General features: G+C 36.8%; 1 protein-coding gene across 2 annotated transcripts in view; it reads left to right on the top strand.

Moving 5' to 3' along the window:
* The window catches only part of LOC143272950 (anoctamin-3-like), a 183,821-nt gene that overhangs the window by 122,996 nt on the left and 39,887 nt on the right, over nt 1-20,938 (top strand). For both annotated transcript variants that reach the window (XM_076570259.1, XM_076570260.1), the window contains 4 exons: nt 6,696-6,796; nt 10,357-10,401; nt 15,669-15,800; nt 19,293-19,399. In XM_076570259.1, the coding sequence (XP_076426374.1) occupies nt 6,696-6,796; nt 10,357-10,401; nt 15,669-15,800; nt 19,293-19,399 (385 nt within the window). The remainder of the gene's footprint in view (nt 1-6,695; nt 6,797-10,356; nt 10,402-15,668; nt 15,801-19,292; nt 19,400-20,938) is intronic.

Genomic DNA, 20,938 nt, shown 5'->3' with positions numbered 1-20,938 from the left:
AGCTAGGCTTCTTTTTTGAATGGAGTATATAGAAGGAACATTAATTATTGTAATTCTGAGAAATACAAGTAGAGATATTTGAAGGCTAGACATAAATGAAGATTATGACTTGAAGATAAGTACTCTCTCTAGTCAATGACAGTATGAACCATATGCTAGGAAAAGGGCAGTAGTGATAACAGAAATCAAAACAAAGAAAAGGAAAAACCCTACAGAATGATAGGAGAGGAGAATAGGCATGTGAAATCATCAGGGATAAACTCAGGTATAACTGTATTTAACAAGGCAATTCCACGTAATTTATCTAGTAATCAAGAGAGGTTTATTTTTGAGATAACTTACAGCCAATAAGGGGTTGATTACAGGATCCAGGAGAGATGAGGTGCCATCCAGCAGAGAACTCTAGCTTCATCTCCCATCTAGATTCCAGGAACATGAGGTATTCAGAAGGGGGCCAGATATGTATGCACCATGAGTCTTAAGGGGCTCCCTCTCAGCCATGCCCCAGGGACAAGCCAGCCCCAGGGGAAGGTTATAGGCAGGTGTGACAGTTACCTGCTGTCACTCTAGGGGCAGTGTTTCAAGGTCAAAGCTGGAATGGCTACCCACTACACTCAGGAGCCTTAGGGAAGATCTGGTCATAGGAAAACATACTGCAGAAAAGTTCAAGACCAGAAGGAGACCTGTTCATTGGAGGATGTGGAGGCCTTTAAGGCAAGCAGTAAGAATGACTTCTCTGAGAAGACAGATGTACACTATGCTAGCATGCAAGTAGATGATGAAGTACACTATCAAGAGTAGATAATGGAAAATAAGCACACATCATTCACCTGCTTGTCTGGGTGAGAGGTGAAAAAACCACCAGGTTGGGGTGGGTGAACACTCTAGTGAGATTGCCGTCCATATCTTCTATTCACATTTTTACTTTTTTTTTTTAAGATAGGATGTTTAAATGATTAGGAGTAAGATTCAAGAGAAGGGGAGGGAATCATAGAGGAAGGAAATAGAAGGGAAGAAGTCAGAAAAAGGAGACAAGAAGGAAAAGAGCACTGGGGAAACAGAGAAAATGATGTAATCATTAAAATCCCCAAAATAAAATAATAAATAAAATGCCTTTAGGAAAGAGTAAAGGCAGCGATTATAAAATATACAGGAAAATCACTAAATTATGCATTGTATTGCCCTTATCTATTTATTGTGTGTATGTTTAGTTGTGTGTGTGTGTGTGTGTGTGTGTGTGTGTGTGTGTGTGTGTGTGTACCACAAATATCTGCCTCCACACATGTAGAGGTCAAAGGGAAATTGCAGAAGTATGTTCTCTCCTTCTAATATGTGAGCCCAGTGAACAAACTCATTTCATCAGGCTTGGCCTTTACCCACTGATCCATCTCATCAGCCCCTTAACTTTTACTTTAAATTTAATTTTACAAGAATTTATTTTGCCTGTTACAGGTACTTTCACAAAATATGATCCTGATCTTGATAACGAAAAAAGTTTTTATATTTAGCTTATCAGAATTTTATTTATTATTTATGGTTTCATGTATAAATCAACCTGTTACAATAAATTTATTACAAATAAACAAAAACATTTTTCTAAAACAAGCATTCTAGCATTATATCATAAAACATACATATTGTTTCAACATAGTGAAGACTGTAGCAGGAATCTTAAAAGATCTTATTAATAAAATCAAACCTGAGGCCAGTTATTGGGGTGAACACGAGAAGATCAGAGAGACAGAACAAGCCACAGCTAACCTCGCCTGGCCAATTACTCAGCTGATCTTGTTTCCTCAAACTGGAAGCCTCTGTGTCCTCATATCCGAATGGTTCTCAGCTGAACTGTGCTGCTCAAAACCTAAAAGCTTAGCCAGCCAAATGCTTCTGGTTTCTTGTCTTCACGCCTTATATATCTTTCCTTTCTACCATCACTCCCTGGGATTAAAGGCTCCTTCCCTGGGATCAAGTACAGTGAAGAACAGAGATTCTGAGAGCCCTGTCCACATCACTACTATTAAAAAAAAAAAACAACACTCTGAATTCTCCTGTTAAGCAAGAGGTTTAGATGATAGAATATAACCTCAGTAAATTTTGAAATAAAATGATTTTATAATTAAAAACTCATTGGTATGAAAATACTCATAGCTCTCTAAAATATCAAATCCAGTGTTTTAAGGTTAGATGCCCTTACATGCCCTGAGTGCTCAAGGATGTCAGTTTAGTGACCAGTACTCACCCCTCATTTTTTTCAGTATTATAAACATTTAAAATATTAATTAGCTTTCAAAGTTTCTCTTATTGAATGTTATGTACGTTGGATTCAATTTTATTTGATAAATATTGAGTTGAAAATATTTAGCGGTTTTTTTTGTTGTTGTTGATAGAAGGGAAAACAGTTTTGTGAAGATATTACAAGGCATGAATTTGCTAGCTAAAATATGGAGGTTAGAAATCTGTCCATGTTTACAAATGAATATGCACGGAGCTAAACACTGAGTGTGGCAGAAAGAACTCAAATAGTCATTAAATTTCGTGCCAGTATGAACAGTTTCTAAAAGAAAGCATCATCAACTGACAGTGTGTATTTCAGGGCACATCTTTGTGCACAGGAAGGTTATTTGTCACTAGGAAGTTTCTGTCTCGTAATTCAGTTCATAGCAGCAATTTGCCTTGCTCCTGGACATGGAGGATGCCTTGAGAGACCACATACTCTTTTCTTTGTTCTGTATCCAAATCATGCAAATAACTTTGTGAAAACATGATTTCTAAGTTTCCTCTTCACCCGGGAGTAAGTGTTCTTCCCCTTGGGAATTTTGGGTGGAATAATTAGATAATAATGAGAAGTGTGAAGGTTGTGGGTGTTTTGTTCCTCTGAGAAGCCTGCTTTCAGCGGAGATGAGCAGAAGAGACCCAGATTGGCAGCTAGTGCTTCTAAAACGGAAGGTGATCTTTCCCCCTGACAGCACCATCTTGTCACCAATAGCTTCAGCTCACCTGCGACCAGCAGAGAATGAAACCAGTTGACTTTTGTGTTCTCCGATGGTGGCAAAACAAAGGAGAAATTAAGTTGAGAAGCTATAGAAAATATGAGTTCATCCTGGTTAAAATGGTCTTTCAGTATGTATGCAGTTAAAACTAAGGCATGAAAATGAGATACATTCTAGCTGTGTGCACTTAGCCTGACATTTTACCCAGTGATGGCAGTCACTGAAATGCAAAACCCCTCCTTCCAAAGCAGCCTCTTATTTTAGGTGGTTAGATTATTTCACATTAAGAGCTTGACAGCAATGAATTAAGAACCTGCAAGAGGCAAGCTGTTCTTGGTGCTATTTTGGATCCTGACATAGTGCCCCACTGCAGAAAGTCAGGATCTTTGCATTTGCTGTTTTCCTTATTTCTTGCTCAGGTGTAAGTTAGACAAAATGTAGACTCAAAATAACTTAGCTCACCAGGCATGGTGGAACCCATTTGTGGTCTCAGTTCTCTGCAAACTGTGACAGAAGGATCATGAGTTAAAGGCCAGCTGGGTCTATACAACTAGTTCCAAACAAATACAGGCTACACAGAGAGACCTTATCTGAAAAAAATCGAGCATAATAATAATAACAACAAAATAATGATAATGGTAGAAGTAAATAAAAATGAAAGTTAACTAACTCATTCATCTTTACAGTGCATGGTCAGTGAGTCTGATACAGAATTAAATGCATGGATATACATGCCATATGTCTTCACATAATAGAAGGGAAAACACTATAGGAAAGAGAGGAAATTGACTTAAGAGGCAAAGACAAGAAGTATCAGTGAGTGTGTCAGAAGTGGTGTGAATGAGACAGCAGTGGCAGATTGTCTAAGGATGGGACCATTTTTAAATAGTAGCTATGAACAAAAGTAAATCTCTTTCCCAAGCTTACACTTATACAGTTACTATTTTGTTTTTATAGTTTATATTCAATTTATATTACAAGATAAAAATATTTAGCTGTTTAACTTATGTCTTGATTCAAGTCACTGTACATCAGAGACCTTGGTGTGTTGTTTTTTTTTTTTTTTGCTCTGTTTTGTTTTTGTTTTTGCTTTTCATTTTGCCTTTGTTTACAATTCCTAAGTTGTTCCTGACTTTATGCTTATTATTACCACAAATCCGGAACCAAAGGTGTTCAAAACCAAGGTACAAGCTCCATCAAAGGGAAACCAGATAGCTACTTACAGAGGAGCAAAAGGACAGATCTCGGGATGATTTATAATTCACCTGTGTTTTAAACACCAGCTGAATTTGTTCTTCAGTATCTGTGATCTAAATTAAATGCTGTTGCCACAATACCATGTTGTGGAATGTTCTGTATGCTGTGTATGTGTTGCTCTGATTGGTTGATAAATAAAATGCTGATTGGCCAGTAGCTGGGCAGGAAGTATGGGTGGGATAAACAGACAAGGAGAATTCTGGGAAGAGGAAGGCTGAGTCAGGAGATGCCAGCCCGTGGTCCAGGGAGCAGCATGTAATGACACACAGGTAAAGCCATGGAACACATGGCAATTTATAGATGAACAAAAATGGGCTGAGTTTAAGTGTAGGAGCTAGTCAGTGGTAGGCCTGAGCTAATGGCCGAGCAGTTTTAATTAATAAAAGCCTCTGTGTGTTTACTTGGGTCTGAGTGGTTACAGGACCAGGCGGGACTCAGGAATTTTGTAAGTGGCTGTGGGACATTGGTGCCAGGTGAGCAAAGAAAAACTTTCAGCTACAATACCATGCAATTTTAAAGGGATAGGCAGGATGAAAAGAATGTAAGTTGTGTTCTGAAAGTGAAAGACTAGCTGACACAATTAGAATAGTGGGCATCTAAAATCAAAACTAGGACCTTCATTAATGCCTAAAAATAATTTCATACAAATAAGGCCAAAAAAGTATAGTAGAAGATGAAATATGTCTTCCACTTGTTCTGGGTGGGAGAATCATTTAAGTGGAAGGCTTAAGTTTTCGGTTTTAAATTTTAATTTACTTATTTATTTTTATTTTGTTGTGTGGTGCTGAGGTTCAAATACAGATCTGGAACATGCTAAGAAGGCCCTCATTAGTTCTATGGGAGTTCTAGCAGCAAAAGTTTTTTATCATTATTATTTCTATCATGCCTACATAGAAACCTTTCCATTAAGTCTGGAACAGTCATTATAAAGTGCCTGGCAAAATCATCATGATAACCTCTTCTTTTGCCTTGATCAATGACAATATCTAGATGGATTATAAATATGTTTAAGTAGTTATTTGAATAAATAAGTAGTGCTTGTAAAACTGTATGTAATTTGCAACACTAATAGATTCACCAGTGAGTGTGTGTGTGTGTATGTGTATAATTTCAATAATTATATAAGAGAAAAGGTCATGAATTTGAGAGGTAGGAGTGCCAGAGGAGTTGGATGGAAAGAGAAATGTTGGAAATTTTATAAATGCATGAAATTCTCCAAAATTTACTTAAAATTATAGATGTTTTCCCAAGCATAGGTAATATGTTTAATGTTGGACTAAATTTAAAGACCTATAGAAACTTAACATACTATGTCTACTTCTGGCATGGGCAATTACAATTTTCACAATATTTTACCTTTAAATAAAAACAAACATTTTAAGCAGAAAGGGGGCTTCAGAAATTTTGCTAGCATTAGACTGTCTTGTATTGTTTTTCTTGTGATTTGCATGATTCTATGCCTTCATTAAGCTTATAAATGTAACAGTCCATCATGTCAAGGGCATCTTATCACTTAACTAGCTCATTTTCCTCAGAATAAACTGTACCCAGCAAATAGTTGAAGGATTAGATAGGTACTTCAAAAAATGTGGCAGTAGGATAAATGGATTAGTTAGTTAAAGACTTCTGATGATTTTCAGTGTTTTATGCACTCTCTGAGTGAAAATGAGGGTCTTGATTATCTGACATGAAGAATAACTTGAAACTCTTAGTTGTCTTATAACTGCTCTGAATAGGGAATCTACATTTTAATAATGGTCAATGCAAGAAAATTATGATGTCTATTTCATGTACACAGTAACTGAGCGAGGACAAGGACCCACTAGTCCTTGCACTTGTTAAGCAACTATGACATCACATTTTGGGGAAAGGAAAGATTTTATTGAAGATCTGCCATCGAGAAGACATCAAATGTGTCATTTCAAATGGCAGAGGTTGGGAGAATACATAGAGGGGAGTGAAGAGAGAAGCTTACTGTTGATTTGACGACCAGAAGCGAAAGCATTAAGGTTCTTTTATACCATCAGAGATAAGCACAATGCCTATTCATGGGTCACATGTTTCTTTCCAGGGGAGTTATAATGTTTTGTGTGGGAATTCTGACTTTATGTTATCAAAAGGCCATGACTGAGATGAAGAGCTTTGTTTTATGGATGTCCATCAGGTTTCAAACCAACTGCCTCTGAAGGCAGTTCCCTACAAATAATTTACAGACAATTTTATATTTAGGAAGTTTATTTATGGGTGTATATACATTTACATTTCTTAATGGCATTTAATATTTTAAATACTTTTATCAAGAATTTTTGACCATATAATTTCCCTTTATATAAGTAAGAATGATCCTTGTATAGCCACAGTGATAATATTACTTTCTTTGAAAAAATTATGGTAGAATTTCATCAGTTCTGATTCTAAATAATGGTACTCTGTGCTATCCCTTTTCAGCCAGCTATTGCAAACCCCGACATTATGTTTATTAAAATTCATATTCCGTGGGACACACTGTGCAAGTATGCAGAGAGGTTGAACATCAGGGTGCCCTTCAGGTACTTTTATGTATTATTTCTTTTTTTTCTCAATATTATTAGGATGACTCTGTCTTTTGTAACACCTAGCAGCAATAAATGTGGATTTTATTCAGAGGAAATTATTTCTCTTTTAAATTTTAGGCTATATTAGATTGTTTTCCCCTAAATTGTTTGACTAATGTGGTAAGCTTTCTGATTCCATGGACATGTAATATCATTTTAAGGTAGACTTGCCTAGAGATAAGGTAACACAATTATTTTCAGATTTCAACTTTAAGCAACTCCCAAGATCAATCCTCATCCTTATTTCATATGAATGTAATATAACTCTGATAATGGTTAGCAAGAATAGTTTTTCAGACCAGGTCATCTGGGACAATTTCTGAGCTCTGGCTTCAATATCAATCAGTAAGTGATAAAAATAGATGACCTTCTTTCAAGGATTTTCAGTCCTTCTTTTGGGCAAAGAAATGTGTTGGCCTAGCTTGACTATCTGGTATTCAATGTAGAATGTACCAGTTCCCCCATCATGTGCCATTGTAGCTTTTATAGTGCACACACTATATGCAGAGTGTTGACTCGATTGATAATAAGAGTACTTCCATGAATGTAGAGTTCAACAGATCCCATCAGATGCTAAGAAGGAATAAAAGTTTCAAGAAAAATGAGATTGCAAGTACCATAGTAAGTGTAAGTGAACACTGAGTTCAAATAAAAATATGAAATTTTCCTGTTAGACGCTGGAAAGGCTTATGTTAAGCCTCAAGATCATTCAAGATAAAAGAGGGGATGCTGATGCAAGTGTCTTGAGACATCAGAAACATGTCAAGCCTCGAAAGATGCAACCTCAGTCATTGTGCAGAAATACGCAATTAAACATTATTTACATAAAATTTCCATTACATTGTGTTTATGTTATCTAGAAATAATTTTAAATGTACATAAGGATGTCTGAAGGTTAGCTAAAAAATACCAGGCTGTTTTTCATAATTTTGTATATCTATTCAGTACTGTATATTAAGAGTACTCTAGAACTAGTTCCTTTAAAATATGGACAGACTACTGTATAAAATCATCATCATCTTAATTAACAAAAGCACATACCTTTTTAAAGAACAAGATTTTTATTATTGAATGAATTATTCATTCTAAATTATCCATGAAAATATTTACTTGTGAAACCTATTACATTCCAGAGAGAAAAGCTACAATCTGGGTCATCAAGATGGCTCAGCAGGTAAAGGCACTGGATGCTGAACCTGAGGATCTGAGTTTGACCTCTGGAAGGAAAGACCTTCCCTCTGACCTCCATCTGAGTGCCTAGCACCCAGATGCTTACACACACAGTGATAAATAAATAAGTAAATATAAACCTAGCATTTTGTTTCAGAGAAACAAAAGCCTAAAATTTTCAAATCACTTGTAATATATGCATGCCTTTTAAACTTCTGTCTATGTTTGAAAAAAAAAATGAAAGAAGATACTTAAAATGCAAATTTAGTTAGACAAAGCAAGCCTTGAAATTTTACATCTGAATTCAGTGTTGGAATATGGCAAGAACATTTTAAATCTTTCTGAAGACTGTGGCCTATGTTCTACTCTAGAAAAACCAAACCCAGTTGCTGAATGTATGTAAAGGATACTTACTAGACTGGCCTCCATGACACAGTCTGGGCAGTCCAACAATAACTGTCTTGCACTGAAGAGGCTAGGAACCTAGCAGATGGTCAATTGACGGGGCAAGGGCCCTCACCAGTCCCAATCTGGGGCTTTAGGCCTGGAGGATTCCTGGAGAATCACTGATGTTCACTCCACCTTGGCAGCCTGAAGAAGCTGGGTTCTGATGTCTGTGCAGGATGGCTGGCATCAGCAGCATTAACAGCACAGATGAACTTACCAGCAGGAAGGTGAAGGAAAACAGGCAAAAGCAAAGCCTCCTTCTTCTGTCTCCTGGGTGTGTGCTGCCAGGCAAAAGGTCACTCACATTTATGGTGCATCTTGCCAGGTCAAATAACCTGGTAAAGAAACTCTCTCACAGGAGTGCACAGCAGTTTGCCTCTTAGTTGATTCCAGATCCTGTCAAGTTGACAAGTGAGACAGACTATCACAATCTGTGACTGAAATTAAATATGTTATCTCAGAGAGCTTCTTGAACATTTTTAACTGCATTATAACTGATGATTAATTACTAATTGCACCACCATGGGATTCACTGAGCTTCTGAGGTGTGTTTTAGTGGTTAAGTTAGAGGATCATTTTGGAAGGCTCAAAAATCAGATATCTGAGTTCCAATAAGAGGATATAGAATAAATTACTCATAAATAAGTTAACCTTTGCCATAACAGTTGTTATCTCTGAAACCAAGTGTGTTACACTTCTTTGCATATCTCTTTCCAACAATCACATATTCTTGTTTTGTTTCATGAGCTACTGAGCTTAACCAGGCTCTCCACATTGCCACAAATCTGGAGCTACCCAATGGTGGGCTCACCAGTTTGTGTATAACTGAAGACAATGACTCCTACTTTTCCAATATCGATCAATAGCTAGTAATTCCCCAGGGATGGGAAGGGCCCCATCAGTCTCTCCATATCCATGAGTGAATGATGACAGATTTAGTTTTACGATGTTCTAGTTCAGTCATAGCTACACTCATGTTTGCAATGACTGCCCCAGACCAGAAGATGGCATTTCATCTGACTCTCCACATTGTTCATGCCTCCACCTCCATGGTGTTTCCTGAAGCCTAGAGAGGGCGGTATCAATGTCATGTTCAGGCCTGAACACTCATTCTCAGCACTGTATGCTGCCCTGGGCTCTGCATTCACAGTTATTCATTGCAAATCTACTAGATCGGCCTATGGGCATTTTTGTGAAATATTTTCTTGATTAATGACTAATGTTTGAGGGATCTAGCCCAACGTAGGCAGGGTCATCTCTGTGCAGGTGGTCCAGGTTTGTATAAGAAAGCAACATGAGCAAGCCAGAGGAAGCAAGCTGCTAAGCAATGTTTCTCCTTGGCCCCTGCTTCAATTCCTGCTTATGGGTTCCTGCCTTGAGTTCTTGCCCCATTTCCCTCAGTGATGAAATAGTACATGGAAGTGTAAGTCTAGATGAACCTTTTCTTCCCAGGTCAATATTTGCTTAGTATTTTATCATGATAACAGAGAACCAAATTAGAACAATTACATATATGTTTAAAAGATTGATGGATAGATAGACGATTGCATTAATGACTTTATATAGCATGGAAAATAAATAATCCAGTTAGTAAGTACTGAGTTACAGAAGACAGACTTTCAAATATTTAAGAACAATGTATCAAAAATAACCTATGCATTTAAAATTATTTTGTTATAGTTACTTTGTTATATTTCTTATATTTTTATTAAATTATCATTATACTTCTAAAATTTGCATTTATTTGTCTTCATGTTATAATGTAATGGCTTAATTTCAAATGACTTAATTCCCTAAGTATATGAAAATGGAGTGTTGATACACTTAATATTGTTGAATACTGCCATTTCCTAGTTTAACTGTATTTTCTTCAGATGATTTCTAATTTTTTTTTTCAGGAAAAAATGTTACTACACTGACCAGAAGAACAAATCAATGAGCAGGTTAGTGAATGCTTCACATTTTTATTACCAATTTGTCATTTACAAAAATATAAAGAACACCTTCGATTATCCATGTCTTCAGTTAAAATTTTAGGAAGAAAATTGTTGATTCCTTGAAACAATTTTTTAATTTAACAGCATTTCTTTATTGAATCTTTGGGAATTTCACATCATGCACCCTAATTCTGCTCACCTCAAAGTCCCTTTGCCACATCCTCCCCTCATCCTTGCAGTAACTCCACCTCAAAGAAAGTTGAAGAGAAATCAGTCCAATCCAAAACAAAACAAACAAAAATCAGAAACAAAACAAAAACAAATCTCTTCAATCCTCTATCTTCCCCAACACTCGAACACATATTCCTCCATCCTGGTGTCTTTGGGAGCCTGGGTGTGTCACACTGGATTCCCTTTGCCAATGCAGCTTTACTTACAATTATTCATTGCAATGAGTCATTGGTCTGATTCAAGGCCCCTGGTTTCCGGTATCTTTATCATTGGATCTCACAGAATCTCCTCTCAGATATCCCACCAATCCAGCAGTAGCATTTCACAGGACCAGTCCCTTCATGAGCTCCAGCAAGTCCTTGATGGGGTCAATGTTTGGGTGGGCAAACTCCAGGCCTGGCTGGGGCCCTGGGTGGTTGTCGAGTTTGTCAATCCAGGCCACTGGAGCCTACCCCCTCAGACAAGGGGAGGAGATAGCTCCCCTAAGCCCATGCCATCAGGGTCAGTTCTCTCTTGCCTGTGGTGAGGTGTGGTGCCATCTCTCCCATCAGGGCCAGGGACAGCTCTCTTGCTGCAGTGTCCAGCAAGGGACATGGACAGCTATCCCAGGGCCAGTGAAGGATGGAACCGGTTCAGCATAGCCCTCTGATTTCATTATGCATACTTCCTATGCTGCTCCCCCCCCCCCCGTGGTAACAAGAGCCACAGACATCAACACAGACCTCAGCTGCAACAAGGGCCACAGACCCCAGCTACAAGAGGACCACGGTCCCAGACATGGCCCTGGGCAGCAGCCTGGGCCTGGATGTTACCATGGCCCCAGGCTATGGTGCAGGCCACTGAGATCGGCATGACCCCAATGGCAGCTTGGCTCCTGGACACTAGCACAGCTCCAGGTGACAGCCCAAACCCCGGAAATCTGCACAGCCTTTGTGGCAAGAGGAGCTGTGGAAATCAACACAGACCCTGGCTGCAGTAGGGCCACATATCCAGACATGGCCCTTAGCAGCAGCCTGGCCTGGACAGCACCATGGCACCAGATAGCCTTATGCGCCACTTATGTCTCTGTATAGCCCCAGAAGCAGCACCAACATGGTCCCTGGCTACTGATCAGACCCCAAATAACCAGGTGGCCCTCAGTTGCAACTGGAGACTCAGGGTCTGTTACAGAACTAACTTTTCAACTATGTTATTAATAGGTCTATTTTTTGAATAGTCACTTTTCAGAGATATAACTAAAGAATAAAATTTTGAATATTAAAATCTACAAAAAGTATTTTACATAAAAATACAGCTTGGTTTTGAAGTTAACTTAAATTTAAATGAATCCTACATATTAGTATGTGTAAAATTTACAATTTGAACCATAGTTTAACAATTCTAAAATGGTCTTTTGTCTATGGTACTCAACATTTCAAGTAAAATAAAAAAGAACACTGTATCATGTTGTTTTGTGATATTTTATGTTGACTATTTTCTGTTTAAATTCATAAAATTTAAATTTAGGTATTTGGAATATTAATAAAAGCTGTCCCTCACATTTCATTTCTTGTGAACAGTTTTCTTGATTTTTTTTTTATTTTCTTGGATTCAAGTGGTGAGTACAGGGCATCACACAGTAAAGGGCGTCAGCATCAAGTGACAAGAAAAATTTTCTGTTGCTTGTTTATGTTTGTTTCCATATTCACTTGAGGAGAAGATTGATTGTGAATTTTATTTCAATTTGTTTTAGGATAAAAATGTAAATTCTGTATGTGAAAGGTGAACATAAATGATCATTGTTTACAATATTTTTAAGCATAGTCACTAAAAACTATACAAAGTATAAAATTTATATCAAATGCACACATTTATTTTTATTAGTGCATTTCCTTTATTGCAATAGAAAAGATGTTTGTGCATGGTTAACTTTGGCTGGTAAACACTAAGAGATAAACAGCCTAGGCAATTATCCAGCTTCTGAAGATCATCATATCTCTAGACCCCTTTAGAGGAAATAACTAAAGCATTATTATGGCAACATTTAATTTTTATTTACAAAGCATTTTCATGTTCAAATATTAAGGCATCATCAAAATAGCCTGCAATGAGGATAGAACAAAAGGTAACCAGTGTTGCAGATGAGGAAAAATAACAGACTCTCTTACGGTCCCCCCACGCCCACCCCCACAGTCCCACTCAGAGCTTTCCCAGATGTTTGACAGTTTGCATTCTGGTCAGATACTCAGAGCCCTTTGATCTATATTTCTAGCTTACATAGAATTATCTTACCTTGCCCCCAGATTTTAATAAAAGACACTAAAACTGTAATCATGTTTAATCAGAAAATCCAGCATTTAAAAGATGCCCAAGATAATAAACATGTTTGGATGTTGAGAATATGACAAATAGTTTTGGTGTCAAAGTTTGTAGCAACACAAACAGTATCTCAACCTTCATTTCTCACCTTATTACCTTGACTGAGCACATACTGAACTGTTTCTACTATCCATTTAGTTCTCAAGGTGTCATTTCACTTAATAATGAAAGAAACTAAATGAAGCTCAAGGAAATAAATTAATTAGACTCTAGAATCTGGTTTCAAATCCAGGATTGATAATATTTTATTGGTTGAAGTATTAAGGCAACTCCACATAGTTAAAAGGGAGGTTTATTTTGTGGGGTAACTTACAAGTACAGGGATAGGTTACAGGGTCCAGGAGAGGTGAAGTGTGTGTTCTCTGGAGAACTCTGCTCGGTCTACCTTCAGCATCCAGAACCCAGGAACCAAGAGAGCCGGCACATCCGGATCTCAGGTCATAAGGGCTTCTGTCTAGGCCCTGCCTCATAGGCGTGACAGTTACTGGAAGCCTCAATGGGGTTAGTACCTCCAGGTCAAAGATAGAATAGCTACCCAGTGCAGTATTTCACCTTCTGAGACCATTTTTTCCCTTCTCAGAAAATGTGTAAGAAGGTTTAAGTTGATAATATTGTTTTTCTGTTTTTAGTAGAAGATGATAATCTTAAGTTTCTCTCATAAATTTTAGAAGTTTGCTTATTTCTAGAATGTTTTAATTTAGCCAGAGATCATAGGCCATTAGGTACTACAGTCCATCTACATTATCCAAGTGTCCTTGAAGTTACCCCTTTGGTTTGTTCTGACCCTTTGCTGAATGTAGGACAAATGGGATCACTTCCCCTCTTTAGAGCTGAGAACATGAGCTCAAGCATTGAGCTGTTTTGTCTGGTTACAGAAACCGGCAAATTTAGCTCTCTGCCATCTAATATGCATATTCCAACAGCAATGCTGAATTTTTTAAACACTAGAGAAATTGATCTGTACTGTTTTCTACATGTCTTTGCATTGGCCTCGAGATACAGTGATAGTCTATCAATTCAGGGGCCTTGTTTATAATGAGAACCAACAAAATGAACACCCCAAAAACTGCTTGTTAGTTTAGGATTAAAATAAATGTTGCAGTCCCTCCAAAACTGAAATGCTTGTCATCTCAGTGATAGTCCTGCTTAGTAAGAAATGATCAAGATTTTTACATCCTAACCTTTTCAGCAAGATTTAATTCTTATTTAAAGTTCTGTGTAGTAATTTCACCATAATAAACTTAAATAAACTAATTCTTAAGATACAGTATTTGCTGCCTGCCCTTTGCTGTCTTAATATTTTTTTCTAAAGTTCAAGAACCTGGCAAAACCCATGTTAAGACACAGTGTATTTGTGTATAGAGATATTCTGTCCTGCCATTTTGACTTCTCAGCATCACACCATTATCACAGTGGAAACACTGCTTAGTATTTTTAAATGAAAACAGCTGTTGTTATAGTAACAGAATTCAGATTTTCAGAATCAATGCTGAAGGTCAGTCTTTTGCTTTTTTTTTTATTCTGTAAAAGAAAAGGATAGAAATTATTCCAATTAACAAACATATATTATGCATTTACATGCAAATTTTCACACATTTTTAAAGAACCAGGGAATAATCTACATTTATATATATTCATATATACAGATTTTAGAACTATATTGTGCTGCCTTTTATAATGTTCCTTCCTATGGCCATCTTTATGCAAGGTAATTTTCTATGGAGATATTATTTCTCTGAAAAGAATTTAAATAAATGTGGGCATTGCTTTATTATTTATTTCTTCTGTGAGAAAACAGAAGTGTGTGTATACACATGAGTGTGGATGTGTATGGATAGTGTATATGTGTGTGGTGTACGTAAATGTGTTACTTGTGACTATATGTGTGCATGTGTGTGTGTGTGTGTGTGTGTGTGTGTGTGTGTGTGTGTGTGTGTGTGTATGGTGTAGGTATGTAAGACGAATCTTAAGAGGTCTTATTAATAAAAAAAAAAAAAATACTGGAGCCAGATACTGGAGTGAAAACTGTAACATCAGAGGAACAGGACAAGCCACAGCCAACTCTACCATACCAATTCCTCAGCCTCCAGAGAGACCTACTTCCTGTATACCCACACCTTTCTGTCCCTGCCCTCTTACTTCCTCTCTCTGCCCAGCTACATCACTTTTCTCTATCCGCCTAGCTCTATCATTTCCTATCTGTCAGTACAGACCTCCAGACCTCTATGGTTAACTAGTGCTGGAAATTAAAGGCGTGTGCCACCACACCTGGCTCTGTTCCCAGTGTGGCCTTGAATTCACAGAGTTCTGGATGAATCTCTGCCTCCCAAATGCTAGGATTAAGGGCATTTGCTATCACTGCCTGGCCTCTATGTTTAATATAGTGGTTGGCTTTTTCCTCTGATCCTCAGATAAGCTTTATTGGGGTACACAAATAAAATATCACCAAATAAGTATCTGGAAATCTTTTTTCTCTAGTATCTAAGAAAACTGTCACACAGGACTTACCCCCTCTGAGGACTGGATGGGGAGTGGGTCGGGGGAAGGTAGGAGGGGTGGGAGAAGGGAAAGGAGGGGGAACTGTGGTTGGTATGTAAAATGAAAACAATATTTAATAATATAAAAAAAACTCACAAAGTTCTGGATACAACCTTATCTAGTTCTGGAATTTGACTTGGTTCCAGGGTACAAAATTATTTCAAAAGAATCAAAAAATGGATGTCCCAAAACCCAATGGTTCTTGACAAGTCAGCGTTTCCAGAACTGGAGGAGTCAGACTGCTACACTGGCCCTTTCAGCAGAGCCAGGATTCACCAGTGAGTGCTCATCTCTTTTCTTCTATGTCCTGGCTTTGTACTTCCCATTACCTCAAGCACGTTTATAGAGGAAAAATAACTGAGGACATTCCCGTTGGTCACCACCTAGGTTGAGAATGTATCATTGTATTATAATTTATATTTAACTTAGGTACAGCACTAAATGAACAATTGATTCTATATTTAATTTCATAATTCAGAGATGGTAGAGCCATGATTAAATACTATTCCATAGGCTGGTAACTTAGATATTCTTTTGAAGTAATAACTATGTAGGCATCAGAGATGGCTCAGCAGTTCAAAGAACCTGATACCCTCACAGATGAGTTTCTGGCACAAATATGGAGGCTCACAACTGTTTGTAACTCCAGTTACAGGGTATCCACAGCACATACATGGAGGCTTATGAATGTGTGTGTTTCAAGCTATAGGGTATCCACAGCACATACATGGAGGCTCAGGACTGCATGTGACACCAGTTACAAAATATCCAATACATCTCTGACTTTCTCAGGCACCAGGCACATGTTTGGTATATATACATATATGCAAGAAAATGCAAATACACATTAAATAAAATTTTAAAAATTATTATGATAGAAAATAATTCATTTAAAATAGTAATTGCAACAATAATAGGATTGCTCCTAACAATAACATTAATTAATGAATTACTGAAACTATAACTTTACTTTAAAAAATTCATTTAGTATTGAAGTGGTTTATTCACTCTTATTCAAATACAGTAATTGAGAATTTCTTTAGAGAAGACTACCTGTCTCTTACTTTCTTGTCTTTCTCTCTCCCTCTCCCTCTCTGTCAAGCCTTTTTCTTTCTCCTTGCCTTCCTTTATATCTGTTTATTTGTCCATGCTTTCATTCTACTATGATTTATTGAGTTTCTACAGGCCATTAATTGAATTATAAGGTTCATTATGGCACAGGTTCTGCCCTCTGCCTTCATGATCCTCCTAGTCAAATGCTATAGACAAGAATGAAATTTGTAAAGCTAAACAAAAAAGGTAAATATAGAGAAGGTGAAATATTCAATATTCACAAAATATTGTTGTAAAATTGTAAAATATACAATTTAGTATGGGACCAAGGCTATGGAGCCCACAGATGCCATTCTGGATATCTGGATGAGACTTTATTCTGGGATGTGGGAGTTGATGGAATTATAGACCAATCTCGACCACAGCCAAACATCAGTTAGAGTTTCTCCTCCTTAAAATATTCTATTCATTTTATTATTTAATCCTGGAGACACATATAAAGCCATCCTTTCTAATTCCAGCTTTGGAGAAATCAGGGCAAAACAGAGCATGGACTCCCATGTATAGGGAACTCACAGTCCAGGGAACATCAGCTTTCTGTTGTACTATCACAGGGTCTTAAAGATCTCTGGTTGCACCAAACAAGGTGAAACAAAATGTTCTTCTCGTTCTTTGAAAACTCAAGGAAACAGCTCAGTCTTTGAAGAACACTAATCAGACTAGGGAAACATCTGGCTTATATCTCCCTAGTAGTGTCCCACTTCAACTTATCACACATTTCAGTTTTTGATTATTTTCAGGTTGGGCCACCCTGCTGTCACCCTGTGTACCTCCCTCACCCCCACTCCTTCAGGCGTCCTCCTGTGACACATACAACTACACCAGCCTTGGGCCCATGACTCAGCTGCTCTAGTGAAGCTCCAGCTCTATCTTTACCACTTTTCTCTTCTGCTGACCTATCATGCCCCTAAGTTTTGCAGAGTGTTCTTCTTCCCATCAATCAGTCTGCCTACATATCAGAAAATTCTTGTTATTGACCCTTCCTCAAGTCACTCACTACATCATTATACTATTACATGTTCTTCACATAAACCAGATGGAATATATTTATTTATTCACTTGTTGATTATACCACCTACTTAATTCTTCCATAATGCAACCTCCTCAAAAACTGAACTTATCTGCCTAAGAACTACTTGCTCTGGTAGGCTTAAATCTCATGGTGAAAAAATAGATTGGTAGATTTTCTTTCTGCTAACTATATTAACCAAGACTCTGAACTTAATATATCTGAAGACAGAAATAAGACACATAATATTAAACACTGAGGAACTCAAAATGTAATAACATGGTCTACTGTACAGATTAAAATAAACAAGGCTGGGTAAAACCTGTTAAGAAGACAAAGGTCTCAAAATCTAGGCCAGGAGCACTGACACACAGGAACAGGGTAGTAGCTCCATGGAGACGGTGCTTCCACAGGAAAGTTCTTTAGCTTGGTAACCTTTTGATATGGAGGGTGAGGAGGAAGCAAGGGATAGAATAATTAATACTCCAGATGAAATGTCTGACAGAAAGATAGTTCATCATTCATAGAGATAAAGTGCCTGGAAGCAGAGAATGTCACCATCTAATAAGTTCCAGTTCATTCCACTGCTTAGAGACTCCCACTACATTATAAAGTAAACATTTAAACAAATCTATCCTTCTCATTGTGAAATCCCCCTTTGCTTTTCATATCATCCACACTCACAAGGCTTCTCGTAAAATGAATTGCTAAACAGTCTTATTAATAAAAAAAACCTAGAGCCAGATATTGGGGTACAAACTGAGAGATCAGAGGAGTAGAAAGAAGCCAGCCACATCCTCAGCCAAAGAGATTTGCTTCCAGTCTACCCACTCCTATATGCCTTTCTGTTCTGCATCTCACTTCCTCTCTCTGCCTAGCTACATCACTTCCTGTCTGTCTGTATAGACCTCCAGACCTCTATGGTTAACTAACACTGGGATTAAAGGTGTGTGTCACCATGCCTTGCTCTGTTCCCCAGTGTGTCCTTTAACTCATAAAGATTCGGATGACTCTCTGCCTCCCGCATGATAGGATTAAAGGTGTGTGCTACGATTGTCTGATTTCTATGTTTAATATAGTGGCTGGCTCTTTCTTCTGATCCTCAGATAAGCTTTATCAGGGTGCACAACATATTGGCTGACACAATATATCACCACAGCCCCCTTGATACTCTTTCTACACAGGGACATTTTAGGGTATCAGGGAAAAGAAAAGGGGAACTATGGGACACCACTAGACTCTGAAAATTGAGTAAGATAGAATGGAAAGTGTTGTGTGGGAGATAATCTCAATTTTTAATGAAACCTATTTGGAGCAACATTGCTTGAGGAGGTACAAACCCCAGCCAGTAAATGGTAAATTTTATTCTTACTCTATGATGAACAAGACATATGAGAATATCAAGACCTCTTTACTAACTGAAAGAAGATGCTAAAAGGAATATTTGATCATTCTCTGCTTTTACTGTATTTCTTTTCATCTGTAGGTTGATTTTTTGTTAAAGATGATGACTCTTACCCTAGAATATTTTACATTCACTGCCTTTAATTACGGAGACAGAAAGATGGGTGTTACCCAGGAATTTATAATTGTGACTAAATATTGTGTTCTATTCTAAATATTAAAACCAATCCCTTCATCCTAACAGCTTTATAATAAACAATAAGGACACCTTCTTCAGCAATGCTACTCGAAGCAGGATAGTTTATCACATGCTGGAGCGCACCAAATATGAAAATGGAATATCAAAAGTGGGTAAGAACATTATTTTACAGACATAGTTTAAAATATTAAAAAAGATATACAGAGGTAGAGTGTTATAACAAATGAAATTTGATACTTTCACTCATTAATTATGAGATGTATAACACATTAGACACAAATTATGTGAATATTTTGTATTGCTACTTTTCATAAAATTATTTTTGAGGGCATTTGGCCACTGAATCGTGAACTATGCAAATATTTAAGAACAAAATTTATCCTAAACCAATACAGTTTTTAATTAAAGGATTTAATTTTATTTCTTATGTGCTGTATGTTAAACACTTTATGACACAGATTTTATACACAGAAATTAAAATTAGTTTCTAGATCGAATTGGCTTTGAAAGATCCTCATGATTCAATAAGTAAAGAAGAGCAATTTACAAAACTATTAGTCTAGTGTGATTCCATTTTCTTGATACATAGAAATAAAAATAAATGAAAGTCTAGAAGAATATGTAAGTAACCTAATGAGAGATTGTTTCTGGAATATTAAATGGCCACTTATTTTATCTTATTAAATTTTGAAACTTTGTGTCATTTGATGGGGTTAACATTTTAGTACATATGTAATATGAAAGAAAACTGAGAGGTGTGCAACTAGAACAAGATGAATAAAATTGAAAGCCTTACATAGAATTGAAAACAAAACAAAGCTAACATACACATTGACAATTGTGAAGCTTAATTGAAGAAATGAAGAAATCAGTTAGCCAACTGTTCTAAATTCTTCAAAGTTCAAAACTGACAACCCATTGGAATCTATTACCATAATTTCCTGATTATGCTAGGATGAAGAACAACACTAGTTTAAAAAAATAGCATGTTTCATGTTTACTTTGTAAAGAAGAATCTTCATGGTCTAGTTTTTTCTGACTAACAATTCATTTGTAACTGAGCAATCAAAATAGTTGCCTTAGACACTAAAACTTTACCCAAAACAATGAGAAATTTTCTAAAGAAAAAAATTAAAATACGCAGAACATGAGGTGAAAATTTTCTTATGATGGAAAATTGTACTTATATGATTCATTGACATTTTTAATTATTTTTTAAAAAGTATATTCTTTGTGGGAATATGCTAAACACAGAAGAACAAAAATAAAATAAAAAGTATTCCTAGTCACAGTTATCAGTAATGAATTTATAGAAAAATGCATTATTTCAAAATATAAATGTATATTGTATATGCATTTCTACTTTTAAAACTATTTTCTCATCATTATGTATCACATGAAAATAAGTTGCAAATTCCTGTAGAACAGTCTAAGATAAGCACTCACTAAACTACGATTATTTACTGTGCACCTTATATAATTTTGTTTGCAACATTATAAAAGGTTCCATATTTCAGGTATACAAATATTCCTTTCTTGCATGATAATAAATAACATTGTAACAAACGTTGCTCTCCAGAAAGTTTTTCTCATTGCTCATTCTCAAAGGGAAATCTCACAGTACCTTCACCAAGATGACAGATTTTAGTGTGACATTTTACATCCTTTCAATTTAGCATAAACAAACATTT

This window comes from Peromyscus maniculatus, chromosome 4, assembly GCF_049852395.1.
Source record: "Peromyscus maniculatus bairdii isolate BWxNUB_F1_BW_parent chromosome 4, HU_Pman_BW_mat_3.1, whole genome shotgun sequence".
Classification (NCBI taxonomy): Eukaryota; Metazoa; Chordata; class Mammalia; order Rodentia; family Cricetidae; genus Peromyscus; species Peromyscus maniculatus.
This window is presented reverse-complemented; position numbering and strand designations above follow the sequence as displayed.